This window comes from Helicoverpa zea, chromosome 30 (assembly GCF_022581195.2).
Source record: "Helicoverpa zea isolate HzStark_Cry1AcR chromosome 30, ilHelZeax1.1, whole genome shotgun sequence".
Taxonomy (NCBI): domain Eukaryota; kingdom Metazoa; phylum Arthropoda; class Insecta; order Lepidoptera; family Noctuidae; genus Helicoverpa; species Helicoverpa zea.
This window is the reverse complement of record NC_061481.1, coordinates 1,707,420-1,726,800: the sequence shown is the minus strand read 5'-3', so window position 1 is coordinate 1,726,800 and position 19,381 is coordinate 1,707,420. Positions and strand designations below refer to the sequence as shown.

General features: G+C 36.1%; 1 protein-coding gene across 9 annotated transcripts in view; it reads left to right on the top strand.

Moving 5' to 3' along the window:
• Window positions 1–19,381, top strand: part of LOC124644436 (segmentation protein cap'n'collar-like) — a 176,371-nt gene that overhangs the window by 32,015 nt on the left and 124,975 nt on the right. For 4 of the 9 annotated variants that reach the window (XM_047183783.1, XM_047183781.1, XM_047183782.1 and 1 more), the window contains exon 1: window positions 9,538–9,845. Coding sequence is in view for 3 of the 9 variants with exons in the window: in XM_047183784.1 (XP_047039740.1) it covers window positions 4,861–4,953 (93 nt within the window). In the remaining 6 variants the exon portion in view is untranslated. Of the gene's footprint in view, window positions 1–4,827; window positions 4,954–9,537; window positions 9,926–19,381 lie in introns of those variants that run through there. The other 5 variants (XM_047183784.1, XM_047183786.1, XM_047183785.1 and 2 more) reach the window with 3 other exon arrangements.

The following is a 19,381-nucleotide window of genomic DNA, read 5'->3' as shown; positions in this document are numbered from 1 at the left end:
AGTCGGCACGGCTTTTCCATATCCAGTTGTTACATTATCTAAGTAGTATATGTTTGCAAAATGATAAAGTTCGTAATAAAGATATTAGAGTCTATGCGGAAATGCGGAATGTGGTTTAAATAAATAATAGTTTAAAAAAACTAAAAAACACGCTTTTTATAGAAAAATGAACTAAAAAATAGAGAATAAATTTTAATGAATTTAAATTAAGAAAACAGTGTTAAAAATTTCAATGAATATAAATTAATAATGGTGTGAATACAAAAAAAAAATATTTAAAAAAAAGCGTGGGGTGCATGGTGTCAATAGTTTTTTTATTGACAGATATGAGTACAGTGATTTTCATTTCGATAATATCTTAAAAAGCACCCCACGCTTTTTTTTTAATATTTTTTTTTTGTATTCACACTATTATTAATTTATATTCATTGAAATTTTTAACACTGTTTTCTTAATTTAAATTCATTAAAATTTATTCTCTATTTTTTAGTTCATTTTTCTATAAAAAGCGTGTTTTTTAGTTTTTTTAAACTATTATTTATTTTCTACTTTTTAGTTTGTTTTAAAACTATTATTTGTTTTGTAGAATTAAAATTCTCTTTAGTATACAAAAATTTGTCAATATTAGAGGAAACGGCTAAAGATAATGATTGGAAACAAAAATTAACATCGAGTCCTGCCTTATCGACTGTAGAGAAAAATTCTAGAAAATTTTAATTAATTTTCTTACCTTATCGACTATCGATGAAAATTATATAAATTAACAAAAATCATATTTTGCAAATTGAAAAGCCTAGAAGTCGGTGTCTAATGGATGTTACTAAGTTAATTTTGCCACCGACTTCTAGGCCGATGCACCTAAAATTAGTTTTTTTTTTGCTTTTTAGTGTTTTGGGAAGTCGGTTTAATTTTTTTGTAAAAAGGTTATTTATTTAAAGCTTTTCAGTGATACGAATAGTTGTCACTATCCATACAAGTGGGAAGTTCTCATCAATACAAAGAATATAAGTCCAAACGAGGTATTTTACATATTCAGTTGTCGCGTTCCCTCGACTTTCTCTGGTCTCCATCATCAGGTCAGCTCCAAACCTTCACTGTTGCATAGGTCTTGTCAATACGAATAATTTAAGCCCAAACACGAGGTAGTTTACATATTCAGTTGTCGAGTTTCCTCGATTTTCTCTGGTCTCCATCATCAGGTCAGCTCCAAACCTTCACTATTGCGAAGGTCTTGTCAATACAAATAATTTAAGCCCAAACACGAGGTAGTTTACATATTCAGTTGTCGAGTTCCCTCGACCCTCCCTGGTCTCCATCATCAGGTCAGCTCCAAATCTTCACAGTTGAATAGTGCTTTTAGGCGTACATCTGAGTGTCAAGATTTTACCTTATATATGCCTACAACTTTTGAAGGTTGCCCTCGATTTCTCAGGGTTTCCATCATCAGATCCTGAACTGATGACTATGGGACCAACTGGCAGCTATTCCGAGTCGGACAAAAAAAGAATCACGTAAATCTGTCTATAAACCTCTGAGTAATCGATGTGTATGTGTAACCTCCTCCTTTTTGGGAAGTCGGTTAAAATGGAATAATTTTATTAAATTAGTGTATTGTCATCGGTCCTCAATAAATCTACAAAGTTTGAACGAAATCTGGCCGTTTAAAGTGGGTCAAAATCGCGCCCAAAGAAGTCGGTTACAAACCTACAAACATACAAACATACAAACATACAGGTGAAGCTAATAAAAAGCGTGTAAAAAAAGTTGGTACTGTTATATTTCTGTAGTGTTTTTGTTAGTAATTATTACTTGCATTTCGTTGTTTTTATCAGTAGATATATTATAGGTATAATGCATGGTGTTTGTTTAATATGTAGGTATGTCTTGCATTTCCTAGATAATTAGGGTTCCGTACCCAAAGGGTAAAACGGGGCCTTATTGTTTTCGCTCCTCCATCCGTCCGTCCGTCCGTCTGTCTGTGACCAGGCTGTATCTCATGAACCATGATAGTTAGAGAGCTGAAATTTTCACAGATGATGTATTATTGTTGCCGCTATAACAACAAATACTGAAAACTAGAATAAGAACTAGACTCGCACTTGGCCGGTTTTTAAAACCTATACGAATTTCCGCGTTAACCTCAGGAATTACTAGGAAGATTTGATGTTAAGTACTTAGCCCATTTATAGAAGAAATCTATGGGCAACTTTCACCATAGGTACTTGTTATGCTTTGAAATGACAAAGAAATACCGATTATTATACTTATTTTATAAGTTTATGTGCCTGAAAGAATGTATTATTTTGAAACTGCGTTTATAAAATGGAGGCTTTCAGTTTTCCCTGTATGAAAGGCATGTTTCTGTGGGTATTTCACATGCTTCTTCTTCTTTCGTGTCGATGACATGTCTTACAGTGAGCCTGCAGTTTGTCAGCCCAATATGCCGCCACAGCGAGAGCACGGCCGGATGCGCTCCCCAAGTAGCACAAAACTGTTGCTTAAGAGCTTTAGAGCCAATCCGATTATTACCAAAGGTGCCAAGATCAAGCGCCAGAGCGTGCTCTACAGACCTTATGCAGCAGCTTTGCAGCCAAAGGGGCACAACTTTTTGCAGTCTATAGTTCCATTAGAACTTCATAGTAGGGGCATAAAAGCGATACAGGAGAGGCAACTAATAATTAACACCATACTAAAGCTCTTATGGCGATGATTGAATGAATGACAAATTTAGCCGAATGAAGAAAACTTCACTGATCGTTCACCTTGTCTCTCATTTATAAAATATATTTGTTGTTCCTGAGTCAGACATTACTGAATACAAATAAATATTAAGTGAAGGTAAGTGTTTTGAGCTATATTTTGTATTATATGGTAAGTAGCTACAAACGCAGATCAGTTTATCGTGAATATAGTTGATATTGTTGATGTATTTTTAACGCGCCTCAATAATTACCTCAGAATATCGTAAAATATATAAATTATTATTACATAAATATTTTTGTATCACATACCTACACGATATTGAAATTACATACTGGACTACATTCGGTTTTAGTAAGTTGCTTGTTCGATATTTAGATATATTTTACTACAAATGCGATCAAAACCTATAAATTTCTCGACTACTATAGTTCGGCCATTCAGAGAATGCGTTCCTGACACGTCGCGATTGAACTGACGACGTAATAACATTCATTGATTATTGATATAATAATGTTGTTTTAATGCTCCTCAATTGTTAAAACGGTAAACAACCAGCAAAAATATTTTTATCGTAACTGCAACGCCATTGCAAAGTTACGTCGTCAGTTCAATCGCGACGTGTCAGGAACGCATTCTCTGAATGGCCGAACTATAATAAATAATTATCTTGTAAACATGGCGTCCATTGAAAGCAGCTTTAAGTTGCAACTTCCACCTTAAAAACTCCTCTCTGCGCGTCATAGCGCTAAGCTTCACTCTTCTGAAGGTCCAAGTAATATCTGTACCTCTATTGCAGTTCAAGTCTGCACTGTGATACTGCAGATATCAAACCACACTATTAATGGCTACTTGTTTAGAGATCCGTAGAAGTCGTTGGCAACTTTATAATACGATGATATATTATTGTTAATTGTTTAACACTTAAGTACCATGTGTTACCTTGTTTTCAGAGTACCGTTCAAAATAATTCAAACTTTTAATGCACAACAAAATAAACAAGAACTTTGCATCTGTCAAAAACTGTGTTTGGAAAAAACGGAGTGTTTTATTATACTTGAGAGTAAATAAATGGAGCTACTGATTTTTTTATATTCTTGAATAAATACATATTTTTTGTTATAAGTTTTTTATTACTTCAAAACAAACATTATTTTTCCTCTGTAACTGATTCGTTATCAGTAATAGAGAAAACAAAATCTACGGGACCCTTGCTTGTGTTTATGAATAAAATAACAGAATGTATCCAAATAAGCAGGCAATGTCTATTAACCTCCTGCTTCTATTGTGGAACCTTAATGCGGCTATGAGTAGAACAGAGGATCAAATTCCTACTCAAGTCTGCACAAAAGAACAAATCACTTCTGCAATGGAACCTTTAGTGGCAGAAAAGTGATAAATATATCTTTTATACAGTTCCGTTAAAAAGTCTACAATTAGAGTCTTTATGCAGTTCTAACGCGTACATCAGCGGCAGTAGAAACTCTTTAGCAGCTTTAACCTTTAACATAATTGTCTGAACTCTCTTTTAAAGATGTAGGCTGCAAATGGGTTGTAGAATGATCTCTTGTAAAACCTAGAGTGCCATTTGGTTCAGTTTCTGCTGCCTTAAGTGATATTTACAGCTATGAGCAGCTACGGAAGCAATAGTAGAACTTAGAGTTACTTTCGGAACCCCTAAAGCACTACTGTACAGCTAACAGTTGCAAAATAGGCTGCTATTTCCACTAGTGTGCTAGTTGGGTCATTAGGTCCTCCCGCGAGCAAGTTTCAGGGCACAGTGGACATGACATGCTAAGAAGATTTGAGATTTATTATTTAAAATTGAAAAACAATTATAAAATGGCATCAAAAAACTCCTAATCGCTGCCCACCGGGAGTGTACCCAAGAGGCTGGCAGCATTGCCACGTTGGATGGCAATACTTAATTTTTGACCAATAATAAATTTTGACGGTGGGCAGCGATGAGGAGTTCTTTGATGCCATTTTATAATTGTTTTTAGTTGTATATATGTATAAATAAGTTTATTTTTACGTCATGTAATTAGAAAAAAAAAATTAATTGCAAAACACTTTTGCCAAAAATAAACACACCTATCAATTCTGAAGACTTTTCCTTCTCTCCAGGTGACCACCAGCCTACATCAGCTTGGAGACAACATGCTTCTTGACGAGGTGATGCCTACGATGAGGAGCCTCAGCCCCGATCCTGAGGACATGGCCAATGTTAGCAGGAAGTGTAATAACACCCTGGTAAGTCCACCCATCTCTTTCTTTTGACGTGACATCGATGAATGTGATAAAAGGTGTTTTGAATCGATGGAGCCGCACGCATGAAAAAACATAACTCATGCGGCGTTACCTCGCTCTGAGGCGTTCCGTTTCCCCAGCGGGGCCCAGCAGGGCCAGTGCCAGCCGGGGCTGCGGGTTGCTCGAAAGAGATACCGCGGCCCTGGTACATAAAAGGCCTATGACGGAACACGACGGTTTTTAGTCAGTAAGACTGACACTCCCTCACCGCTGCTAACCCACAGGGGGAGGGGTCATTTGATGATTTTTGACGTCGTTAAAAAAAGGCGTTCCGTTTAAGGCTTGAAGTGTAAGCGAGAGCACGCAACGAGCGACAAAGAAGCACAATTGACAGCTACTCACGTTGTCACGTTCAACTATCGTCAGTAAACCGACTCTACAGACAACCGTTTTTTTTAACGCCAAAAATCTTCAAATGACCCCTTCCGCTGTGTGTTAGCAGCAGTGAGGGAGTGTCAAACTCTTACTGACTAAACACCGTCGTAGGCTTTTTATGTACCAGATCTAAGATAATTTTAGATCTATCGTAACATTATTCCGACCAATAAATACGTTAACTTGCAAAAGTAGGAATAAATACAGGAATAAATTTTAAGCAGTGCGCAAAAAAAAACTGGTGGTCCAGAATCGTTAACAGAACATATCTGCATCATCAGTAAAAAAAAGTTTTTCATTCTTTTGTCCGCCCTAAAATCAGCAAAATATGGATACAAACTATTCTTACGCGCGCCGAGCGGAGCTCCGTCAGTAAACCGGTTTCGCGTTGCCGCCGTGCCTACTATGACGACTGTGACCGTACAATCGGTTACAAAATAAACATCTTTCGATATCAATAACTTTTCTTTTTTGTACTATACCACGACAAAATAAAAATATACGTATCTATAAAACTTATTTAACTATAAGTTGACAAAGTTTGCGCACTGGATAAAATTCATTCCTGTATATAAGTTTTTTAATAATTATATTTAGGTTTTTACATGCCCATAAGTCTTATGATAAGTAACTTACGTAATCAACCTAATATCACAGATTACTGTAATAGTTACTTCTATGGAAACATCTCCTTCTACTCTTAAGTTCACAACTCTCTGCTAGTGCACAGTTTTGTTCTGGCTTTATTTTTTATCAGGATTTCTAAAATTACATTACGTTTTTTCAAAGTAATATTATCTGTGATGATTTGTATATCTGTGGCCTTGACCATAGATAATCTAAGTAAAAAAACTTCGCGCCAATTTTGCGGCGTTATGTTACTGAGCTGTAAACAAAATAATTATCGATTCATTGTAATTTTTTGAATTGGTATAAAACCATTCAATTATTTATATACTTACTAGCTTTTGCCCGCGACTTCGTTCGCATGATATAGTGACTTCCAGCATATTTTTGGTTTGACCAATAGATGGCGCTATATGTCCGGAATAAATTTTATTTTTTATTTTTATATATTTTTTTGAAATAAAAACTATCCTATGTCCTTTCTCAAGTTCCAAACTATGTCTGTACCAAATTTCACACAAATCGGTTCAGTAGTTTAGGCGTGAAGAAAAGACAGACAGACAGACAGACAGAGTTACTTTCACATTTATAATATTAGTTAGGATATCTGTATATAATTTATATGTATTTCTATAAAAGGTAAACTATTTTTTATGGGTCGTTGACTTTATCCTTTTTTTTCTTTACTTGATTTGTTTGGCTGTATGTACTGTTACAGCCTTTTTATCGTCCCACTGCTGGGCTGCGGCCTCCTCTCACACGGAGAAGGATTGAGCGTTAATCGCCACGCTTGCTCAATGCGAGTTGGTAATTTCAGACTTAATAGTCCAGGTTTCCTCAAGATGTTTTCCTTCACCTTTCAGACTTAATAGTCCAGGTTTCCTCAAGATGTTTTCCTTCACCTTTTTATCAGCCATTGGCGTCCAAGATATACTTAGATTATTTATGTATGTCTGTCTTTAATTAATATGTATTTCTATAGAAGGTAAACAAATTTTTATGGGTCGTTGACTTTTTTCTTTTTTTTTCAAATAGTTCGTCCATCTTTAGTCAATACTTCATTTTTCTAAAATTATTTTTCAGTCTGCTTTTAAAAGAGATATAAAATTACTAAAGACCTATGTCATCAAGATAATCAGTAGTTTCAAACGGAAATAATGACATGTAGTTGTTTGATAGTTCAGTAAATAAGTACCGAGCTGTACAATTTAGAAATAATTGCGTACGTAACCGACCTTGACTTTACTTGATATGACATGAAGTTAGCAACTGGAGATTTATACAAAAAGTATTTTAAAATTTTTTAATAATGTTAACAGAATCCCGACCGTATTTTAGACCGTTTTTTGTGGTACAAAACTAATGTAATTGATATTTTTTTTGGCATTTTATAAATGTATAAACAATCATAGTTGACATTTTTCTACTTATTTTTGATGTGTTAGAATTTTGCGTTAGACTCCAGTCCATATCGAATACAATTCCAGGATATTATATAACTGTCAAAAAGTAACTTAGATCTTTTCAACAACTGGACACGCTATGAGCAGAATCTTTGTAGGAATAAGCTTGCAGGGGCGAAGATAAATGAGCGGCATAGCTAACACATGTCGCATACATTAACTTAGATAACTTAGATTTGGGTACATACGAGTATCAGTGACGTCTCACACCAATGCAGTCTCTCGATGAGAAATTCTCTAATCCCTACTAATATTATAAATGCTAAAGTAACTCTGTCTGTCTGTTACACTTTCACGTCTAAACCACTGAACTGATTTTAATATTTGGTACAGAGATAGAGTTGACCTTGAGAAAGTATAGGATAGTTTTTATCCCGGATTTTTGAAGGATTCTTTTGGAAACGCGATATAACTGAACTCTACGCGGGTGAAGCCGCGGGCGGAAGCTCATTATACATAATAGTGTTTTAAAATCAGCCAGAGACATCGGCTCATCATGTTTGTTTGCCCAAGAACAGATGTCGACTTGTTGCTATGGCAACTAATAAATATTTGACACATCGAGCTACTCCTATCAGTAAAATATCTTTAATAGATTTTCAATCTTATCTCCACGTCATTAGGTTCAATGTTGATTTGGAAAATGTACGTGATGTATTTAGTCAGCCTGAAATCTTCATAGGTACATTCGTCAATTTGCAAAATGATCAACGTTGATTTTACTACAAACAGAGATAGGTACCTTTACTTTTGAAAATAAAACAAATAAGTTGTGGTGCCTATATTATTATTTATCACGTGATTATATTTATCAATGCAGAAACACGTGGCGTGCGAGCAAGATTTCATGTTTCAGACCTTTGATAAGAAAAGATGACGAGCATTAACCACTTTTAATCGTTCTTAAAGACGCAATCTACGATCCAAAGTGTAAATTGTCATGTTATGCCCGCGTGGAGTTCAAAGATCAATATATAATCATACTTGAACGACCAGTCCGTTTTTTACATGTTAGCCAAGCCATATTTGCCTTTCGTGTTTATTTTGTAGATAAAAAAACAGTAGTTGTTTGGTTGCCATGTTTTCCACACGCGGCGCGGCGGTTCTAAGATTTTTCCTTCGTAGATCTGAATTTGTAAAACAGCGCCATCTATTGAGCAGATTTAAAGTTAGTTATTTCTTTGTTATTTTCATTTTGAGGAGTTTTCCATCGTAGATTATTTGTTCAAAAGACGATAATAGTTGGAAAAATCATAAAACATATTAAAAATTAGTCAAATTATGAAATTCCAGACATTACATTTCCATAATTAATGCTAGATAAAGTCCATGATGTAGTAAAATAATCTAAATCTAAATAGGGATGACTCCAGCCGTGTCTGTTGTCATTTATCAACTTGTTTTAGAAACAGAAAAGTTCACGATACTTTACAAAATGTTGTGCAATACCACCATAAGCTGCTATAAATAACTAGTAATGTGTATAACTCTTTATCTTGGCGTAATATCTTGTATAAACAAAATAAGTACACTGTTTACATACCTATGTAAGTACGAACAACTTTATTTGGGACGCTTAACCTAAAGTAATTGAAAAGATACGTCAAAACGCAATTACGATTTGTTATCTAACAAAATAAATACGTAATGTAATGAAAACAAACGTAGTAATTTCTAGCTCCAAAACAAACTTGGTACATGTAAATAATTTATTTTGGATAATACAGCCATCTAGTGTTGAAAACTCAAACCTCAGTAAACTCGCTGTAGTACAGCTACTGCATAACAGATGGCGCTGTCATCATAGTTTTTAAATTAACATTGAGGCTATTTTCCATATTCATGACCCCTAATATATTGCATAAAAATACAATATTTAAACTATTAATGTAATACGATAACAATAGATACATGAAAGGTAAAATAAAAGTACAGGTTTCGTAATCGGACGTACCTATGTTATCTTTACATTACAGCAATGACCGTTCTCTTTCATTTGTATAGCTCTGTTTCGTTCGAACTGTCTGCATGACGTGTGCTTTTCATTTCATGCTCCCTTCGATCGAACCGAAGTCAGTCACAAACCGATTTCGACGTCGTACGATCTTGTTATTTGATGTTATTTCATCAATAATTAATAAAATAACCTTCGTATTAACTTCTAAGTGTTTTTAGTGTAACTATTTACAGTTTAAGTGCGAACCTGAGACAAATATCAGTGTAATACGCGAGTGTACACAGTGATAACTGGAACGTTATAAAAAACAGTAAATTTTGCTGTTTTCCAAGTGCTTTTACGTGTTTTTGTGGATTATCTTCCGTTATAGGAGTTAACGGAGCATATCATACCTTTACTGCAGCGGTCTTTGTGTATAAAAAGTTTCTTTATTATATTTTTAACCTATTCGTAACTTCTTAGAGGTAACATTACTTTTTTTTTTTAATTGGAGGTAGGTTTTACGACCTGTGATTTCAATAGTTTTTCCTTTTACAAAGACAAATACGTTTTTTTTTCTCAACTACGTCTAGCAGTGCAAATAACGTTATCGCATCTTATCGGAATCCTATTGACTCTACTAGATTTTTTATAAATATTTTTTGTTTTACATATACGTTGATAAAGCTGACGAAACTACTTAATATATTAATACGAAAACATGACTTTTAACCATGATTTAACATGTGTTTATAATACTAAGTTTTATAGGCATTATATATAACCAACAATACCTTTGCTAACATGATTCTAGTTAGACAATTTTTAATGAATGTTTTCCCGCGGTTTCACCCGTACCGGGATAAAATATAGCCTATGTTACTCAGGAAGAGTGTAACTTTCCAAGTGAAATAATTTTTCAAATCGCTTCAGTAGATTTGGAGTCTTTAAGGTATAAACAAACAAATGTTTCCTCTTGATTATATTGGTAGGTAGATATTAGTCATGCAAATACAATTTAACATTCTAATAATTATGAAAACTTGTTTTTGTAATATCTAGTCATAATTCTAGACTTGATTTTCCTCATGTTTGTATCTTTAAATAAGTCTTATTTAAGGTTTCCATACCTGAAGGGTAAAACTGTGTTCTGGATTTATTCAGATTAAACTGTAGGTCCCGGCTGTCATTTGAACATCTTTGACAGTTTTTAAGGGTAGTCAGAAGCCAGTAAGTCTGACAACCAGTCTTACCTATGAGTATTGGGTTGCCCGGGTAACTGGGAAATCAGAGAGACTGTTGCTGTTTGTAAAACACTGTAAAGACACACAACAAATGTGATTTTAAACATTCATGAAAAAAAAACCGGCCAAGTGCGAGTCGGACTCGCGCACGAAGGGTTCCGTACCATCCAAAGTATACTATCTATCCTTATTACATAAAGAGAAAAAATTGTTTGTTTATACCCGAAAGCTCCAAAACTACAAAACCGATTTGAAAAATTCTTTCACTGTTGGGGCGCTACACTCTTCCCGAGTAACATAGGCTATATTTTATCCCGGTACGGACAATAGTTCCCATGAGAAGCAGCATGAAAATGCTGTTGGAAACTAGTAAATAAACATATCTACTTTTAGAAATCAGATATTTTTATACACCTATCATTGTAATTTTTTAGATAATAATAATCTATGGTATTTTAACGTACCATGTCATTCTGACAAAGCAGTTTTCTTTGTTTAGGTGATTTCAATATATGATGCAATCCTGTTAATTATGGCACAACAAATACTTTACTCTATACACAGTATGCCTCTCTGCCTAGACTTTTCCCAACTATGTTGGGGTCGGCTTCCAGTCTAACCAGATGCAGCTGAGTACCAGTGTTTTACTTGTAATCTGTATATATATAGGAAGTAGTTCTTCAAAACACGGGTGAAACGGCCAGTGCCAAACACACAGTATAATTTCACCCACATAGCAACTACCTACATTTAGAATCAACAGCAATATAAATTAAAATAATTCTTCAAAACAGTTACAGCAGAATTGTAGCACTAGAAAGTCTAAAAATAAGTTCTCATTAACCTACTTTCCGGATACACTGGATGCTACTGCATTCAATGTTGTTAGCATATCTTAGTTAACAATTTCATTAATTAGACAACTATAAGTACTTAACTAATGCAAGACTGTGTTTCGGAGGGCACGTTAAACTGTAGGTCCTGGCTGTCATTGAACATCTTTGGCAGTCGTTACGGGTAGTCAGAAGCCAGTAAGTGTGACACCAGTCTTACTAAGGGGTATTGGGTGCCTGGTAACTGGGTTGAGGAGGTCAGATAGTCAGTCGCTCCTTGTAAAGCACTGATTCTCAGCTGCATATGGTAAGACTGTAAGCCGACCCCAACATAGTTGGAAAAGCCTTACATATTTTATCGCGGTACGGGCAGTAGTTGCCACGGGACGCGGGTGAAACCGCGGGAAAACGGCTAGCTTTAAAACATTCTAAATATGTATGATGTCCTCCTAGGAGGAAATATGTATATAGAATGTATGACGAGAAATCTAGTCTAGAGGTAACTCTGTGATTTGAAATTCTAACTGCATTATACATAAGTTGGTATTACTGAATATTTCTCTATAGGCACGTTTTAGAAAAACGTGATTTCAAATACATCAGGTGTTTACCGATTGAACGAGAAAACACCAAACTACGTTTGATGAAAACAACATTATTTTTCTCGGAATACGTAAGTCTTAGAGCATTTAACGAACTGGAAACGCCAAGACCAATTGCTATGCGAAAGATCGCCAATGATTGCAAGTTAAACTGTAGGTCCCGGCTGTCATTGAGCATCCTTGTCAGTCGTTACGGGTAGTCAGAAGCCAGTAAGTCTGACAACTAGTCTTACCTAGGGGTATTGGGTTGCCTGTGCAACTGGGTTGAGGAGGTCAGATAGGGCAGTCGCTCCATGTGGCACACTGGTACTCAGCTGCATCCGGTAAGACTGGAAGCCAACCCCAACATAGTTGGAAAAGCCTTATTGCACCTCCGCTATTTTTCTAGACTAATTCTCCCAGATACAAACACGACAAAAATATTATTATAAACAATTTCCCCGCCATAACCATAACCACAGATTATACCAGATTATACATATACCCATCGCGTTTTGAGTAAATGATTTTTCGATACGTACACTTTTTTTCATAAATAGAACGTCCTTGCGCAGGCGTCGGTCGAAAGAGGTCGATGTACTCGAGTTTACGTTCTGTTTGATGTAACACCTAAATATTGGCGCGCTCGTGAAAAATATGTGCGGTTTTAATGCGCAGTTTTTTAAAAGGCATGATGTAGAATTCTACTAATAATTTAATTGGGAATGTAACTCTGTCTTTTCACGTTGGTTTTCACGTCAAAACTACTGTTTATTAATAGATTTACGGCTTATTGTTATCCAGGTGCGGGAAGTAGTTCGCTCAGACGCCGGGAACAGCCCGTAAAATTAAATTGTTAGTTTTATAACAGATTACTAAATGGTTTCGTTTTAGTTTAATTTTTGCAGCCTGTTTGTGGTATCATATCTCAGAAACGGATAAACTGACTATGCTACCGTGTTTAGCTTTATGCTGGTTGCAATTATTCTTGTATGTAGTCTAGGTTTATTTTTAGTCTATTTCCTTGATTACCGTACGACTCGGTAGGACTATTTCCTTGTAGAGACACCTGCATATTGTTTAATCACATCTGCTTATGCGCAGCATTATTTTTCGTTTACTATTTCATGTATCCGGTGAAAATAAATCTTGGCAGATGACTTCGTTGGCATAATGGTCACCATGATGGACTGCCGAACTTGGTGGTCCCGGGTTCGATTCCCGGCCCGGTCAATAATTGTGTGATAAGCATGTTAATTGGCTATGGTCTGGGTGTTATTATATGTATCTATTTATAAGAACATCTATACTTCTATACTAATATTATAAAGAGGAAAACTTTGTTTGTTTGGTTGTAATGAATAGGCTCAAAAACTACTGGACAGTTTTTAAAAATTCTTTCACCATAGGCTATATTTTATCCCGGTACGGGCAGTAGTTACCATGGGACGCGGGTGAAACCACGGGAAAACGGCTAGTATTTAAGTATATATGTAGTTTATCAGTTGTGTTCACATCCATAACACAAGCTAATAAATAGCTCACAGTGTGTGAAAGCTATCCAGATATATCTTTCGCCATAACAAAGTACACAGGACCCTTTTCCTCTATTACAAAATGGGACATCATCATTTGGCTGGTTGTGAACGTAACATTAGGTAGGGTCACACTGACTAAAACCCACCATACTCCTTCTGGAGTCCTTTATGTACTAGGGCCGGTATTCTTTCTCACAATCCTAGCGGATATGCACCCAATGAACTTGGATAGAAACAAAACATTAGTATGTAAATCTGACGTAACTGAGCTTCAAGGTCAATGACCTTCCGCCATCTTTGTAATGATTCATTCCTTTGTTAATCTCTCACCTTGCTCTTGTGAGCTGTTTCCTTAAGTTTTTGCTACTTGTTTTAATTAGCAAGTTTATGTTTGACTGAAAATTACGTTAAGCTGTAGGTCCCGGCTGTCATTGAACATCCCTGGCAGTCGTTACGGGTTGTTTAGAAGCCAGAAGTCTGACAACAACTAGTTTTACACATTTGTGCAGTCGCTCCTGGCACACTGGTACTCAGCTGCGTTCGGTTAGACTGGAAGTCGACTCCAACATAGTTGGGAAAAGGTTAGGCAGATGATGACTCATATTAAGAACGCGAAAGTTTTATAGTTGTTTGTTCCTCTTTTACGCAAAAACTACTGGATAGTTCTGCTGAATTTTATTAGTGATATAGTTCAGAATAACATATAGGTCACTTTTTTATCCGGGTACGGGTAGTAGTTTCCACGGTGAAGACCCGAGAAAACCGCAAATGAACTAATGCAGTTAAGCACTACAAATAGTCTTTTAAAACAATGAAATTAATTTCCAAAAACAACTGAAAGTCTGCCCTGAGTCTGCCGCAATTAATAACGCGAGAAAAACAAGCGAAGATTTATCTGAACTCTTAATTAGCATACAGGTCACCACGCTTTTAGCAAACGAGGTGTTACAATATGTCTTTGTCACCATAATAATATATCAGGAAAATTAATGATAATCTCTAAAAAAGTTGTATATGTGTGCTTATGTTACTCGGGAAAAGTGTAGGTTTCCAATAGCGCCTTGCTGGGTAGTTTGTTGCGCCACTTCTTCCCAGCAAAAACACATAGGAAGTGGTGAAGGTTGGACGGTTTGGGGGCTGTCTTTTGTAAATTTCTGACGTTCGAAAAGTGCCGTTTTGCAGCCAGGTTTGAATAAACGAATTTTGATTTTAACTTTTGATTTTGCAAACAAATAAAAACAACAACATCTTTGCCAGCCGCTACCGGTAATCAGAAGTCAGAAACCCTAAGAAACAGTCTTACCAAGGGGCATCGTGTTGCCCTGGTAACTGGGTCGATAGGTCAGATAGGCAGTCGCTCCATGTGGCGCAAAGGTACTCAATTGTATCCGGTTAGGCTGGAAGCCGGCTCGGCTGATGATGAAAAAGAATATTACTTGACCCAAAGTCAAAGTTATTCCGCTTTCGAAAAATGGCAGAAGCCGATAAAAATCCCCAAAGATCTTTCTAGAATATTTACAAACGAATGCACTCTCAAAATAAACAGGAATGACGAAAAGGGTCTCTCAAGAACATGCTCTTCATAAATCATTATTATAAAAAAGTCGTTAAATTGTTTATTTCGACGCATATTCTTTGAACCCACGTGCATCATTAAACTTCGAGTCAATGTAGGCGTGAGTTGATGCCCTCAGCCTCAGACAAAGAGATGGTGATGCGATCCTTATATGGGAGGAGGAAGATTGTTCAGGCTCATCGTAGGTACAGTCAACTTCAGGTCAGTGGTAACAGTTTTATAGGAAAATCGTACTTATTAGTATTGAGTTAAGGTGTACGACAGTTACGACTGTATCACGGAATCTCGAAGTTCAAAATGCCGAAGTACTGAAGCCATAAAGTACACAAGATCGATGCACGTGACTTAGAATGTACGCTACATCGAAGTACTGAATTGCGAATGTTCATGATACCGATGTACGGAATATCGAAAGTTTGTTATAGCGAAGTACGTGATTGCGATTGTTCTGAATCCCGATGTACGGAATATCGAAAGTTTGTGACACCGAAGTACCTAATATCGAAGGGTTTAAAATCACGGTATCTGCGGTAATTGGTAATATCAACCGGAAATGCTTTAAATATCGTATTTTGATCAATTTCCAGTAAAAAATGCATTGCTTTAATGTACTTGTGTTAAATCTACGAGGACGATCATTGTACGATCACGACGAACATTGTAGGTATTGAGGTCTGCATTATATTGAGCCTAGCCTTTCCCCAACAACAATGTTGGGGTCGGTCTACGAGATCTTATGTTGTCGCTCCTTGTAAAACATTGATGCGCCCCTGGCCCCAATACAATGCTGAAAACAAAAAGTGTATATAATATATAATGCAGACCTCAATACAATGTTAGGTGGGTGGGTGGTTGTTGGGAAAGGCTCGGCAAATAATGATGAATAAATGTGAACCACGGCAGAAATCGAAAACAAAGTCGTGGAATAACAACATAAGATCTCGTAGATTTAACACAAGTACATTAAAGCAATGCATTTTTTACTGGAAATTGATCAAAATACGATATTTAAAGCATTTCCGGTTGATATTACCAATTACCGCAGATACCGTGATTTTAAACCCTTCGATATTAGGTACTTCGGTGTCACAAACTTTCGATATTCCGTACATCGGGATTCAGAACAATCGCAATCACGTACTTCGCTATAACAAACTTTCGATATTCCGTACATCGGTATCATGAACATTCGCAATTCAGTACTTCGATGTAGCGTACATTCTAAGTCACGTGCATCGATCTTGTGTACTTTATGGCATCAGTACTTCGGCATTTTGAACTTCGAGATTCCGTGGTACAGTCGTGCGGTCTACCGTACTATAAGCTGATGTCTAATCCTTACTAATGTTATAAAGGGTAACTATGTCTGTCATTCTTTCACGCCTCAAATTCGATTTGAATGAGGTTTGGTATACTGATATTCATTGATCTGGTGTTCTTGGGGTCACAAAAGGGTCCAAAAGGTACTGCTTGTCGCACCCGGCAAAATGATTCTTCTTAGGTTCTAGACTATCTGAGCCCTTTAGATTTAAATTGGTCCAATAGTTTTGGTGTGACAGCTGGTCAGAGTAACTTTCGCATTTTATAATAACAGTAAGGATGATACCTATCCAATAACAGCGGATTTCAATACCATATCCTTGTCTTAATTTCTTTAGAGACAGAATTGTGACATTAGCTGTGTTGACATTAACACCATACAAGTAATATCAAACCGCTATCTCTAGTCACCATCAACAGATAGCTTATAGCAATCCGCCATTAACCAAGCATGTTTCACAGTCTTTATTATTTCCTTTGCCCCATTCCCAGACTTGAGATGAAAATATCCTTTCAAGGAGAGAGACGAGATAAAATTAGCACACAGGAAGAGAGGAATGCCGGCTCTGCATTTAATGGCGACCTTTAAATGTTCTGTTTTGGGAAATTAGTTTAAACTGCAATTTTATTGCAGTGGCTCATGATATGAGTGATTATCTTGGCGTTGTGTCTTGTCTATTTTCTTTTTAGCCAAGAGGGATTGTGACGAATGTTTGTAAGGCATGTTTGTTTTAGTTATGAGACGCCTAAATCAGTAGATAGGTTTTCTAATATGGACAGGGATTCTCAAACTTGATCCCGTGGAATCAAGGGGTCGTCGTGTTCAGTCGTAGGCCTTTTATGCACCAGGGCCGCGGTAACTCTTTCGAACAATCCCGCAGCCACGGCAGGCCTTGGTACCCAAAATTTGGGGCTAACAGTATTAACATTTCTTTAAAAAAAAATCTTATATTGGAAGAGTTGATTTGTCATCATTGTATATAGGGTTTATCTTTAACGTTTAGGAACCCCTGAACCGTTGATAGCTGGTTTCTATGTCCATCAGCACGGTTTAATTTTCAATTAGCAAAACTACATAATATTTATATTCGACCAGTTTTCTCAAAGTTTTGGAAGACAATCTTTCTTTGATACGCATCTGGAGATGTTTTACTCATCAACCAAAAATATAAGACATGCATATTTGCGTCATTCAACTGACGAATAGGTAAATCGTTCGCTTTTCATTCCTGAACAAAACAAAATGACGCCACGTGGCCATCAATCATTCATATTTCATGAACACGTGCCGAAAAAACATATCAATATTTTAATATCCATGACTATCTGGTTTGTCATTTTATATTACAACTACATACAACGAATTGTTTACCAATGTATGTTCGGTTTCTATAAAAAGGATCGATTCGTTTTAGCTTGCCGATTTTGACCTAGCATCATAGAATAAACTTGAAAAATTGTTTCACTGTTGGAAACCTACACTCTTCCCGGGTAACATTAACATAGGATATATTTTATCTCGGTACGGGCAGTAGTTCCCACGGAACAGGGGAAAACCGCGGAAAAACGGCTAGTCGTGAATAAAAATATGATCTTTCGCGCCAAATTTTGACAGCTGACAGCTGTCAACCAATGTTCCAATTTCTTTTTTTTTTTTGGAAACGGAAAAAGTTTGCACGTAAAAGTATAAAATAAATACCAGTCGACAATATTTGCTATAATTAAAAATCGCGACAAATATGCGAAAACTCTGCCAAAATCCGTTTCACTTATGAAAACAATTACATTATTACGTACTCCTGTACATATAAAGTGTATCGCGAGATTAATTATAATGTCGGGGAAAATGGGACGTCACCTTGTGTGTGACCTTTCGTAAATATAAAGAAAGGACAGAATTAAATTACAGGAATGTTTTGATCCACGGCTCTTAGAAGACAAAGGGAGTAATGCCAGCAGCCAAAATCTTCCGTATTAGCTACTTTTAGTCATCATTTCAGCCATGGAACGTCCATTGATGAACATGGATCTTGCCAATTAACTTGAACAGACGCACTAAACTTCAATCGATCATAAGGTTAAAAGTCAGGAGCTGAAAGATCCATTAGAAATAAAGCTTCTTTAAATCTATTGCAAACATTTTTTATCTTGTTGGCAAAGACAGATTCAGCAATAGAGCTTTAACTTTCAGCAACTGACGATAAATGGGTGATTTTTGTCATGACGAGTTCTGCCTTGTTTCGGAAGGCACGTTAAATTGTCCCGGCTGTTATTTGAACATATTACAACAAATAAAAACTTTTTACAAAAAAATTAAACCGACTTCAATCCTACTTCCTACTTATATTATAAATGTGAAAGTTTGTGAGAATGTATGGATGTATGTTTGTTATTCAATCACGCAAAAACGGCTGGACCGATTTGATTGAAATTTGGTATGTAGATAGGTGATACCCTGGATTAACACATAGGCTACTTTTTATCAACACACCACGCGGGCGAAGCCGCTGGCGGAAGCTAGTAATACATAAAGTTTACCTAAAATCTTGTCGTCAATCTGAAAAATACTATGCTAAAACCGCATCAAAATAATCACAATCACTTACAAATCAAACTGAGAACTTCCTTTTCTGAAATCAGTCAATGATCTAAAAATCTATCAATTTAACAATAACCGTCTTACCACAAAAACTTTTTAACGTCAGTTTAAGACTTGTCTAAAAAAATGTCAAATTATGACGTTGACATATGGTTCATTTTGGAGCCACATTTTTTTTAGACAAGTGTAAAACAGTGGTTAAAGTTTTTGTAGTAAGGCCATAACTCTTTTTCTTCCCTCCATACTTCGAAAACAAATAGTTTTCACCATAAATAGACA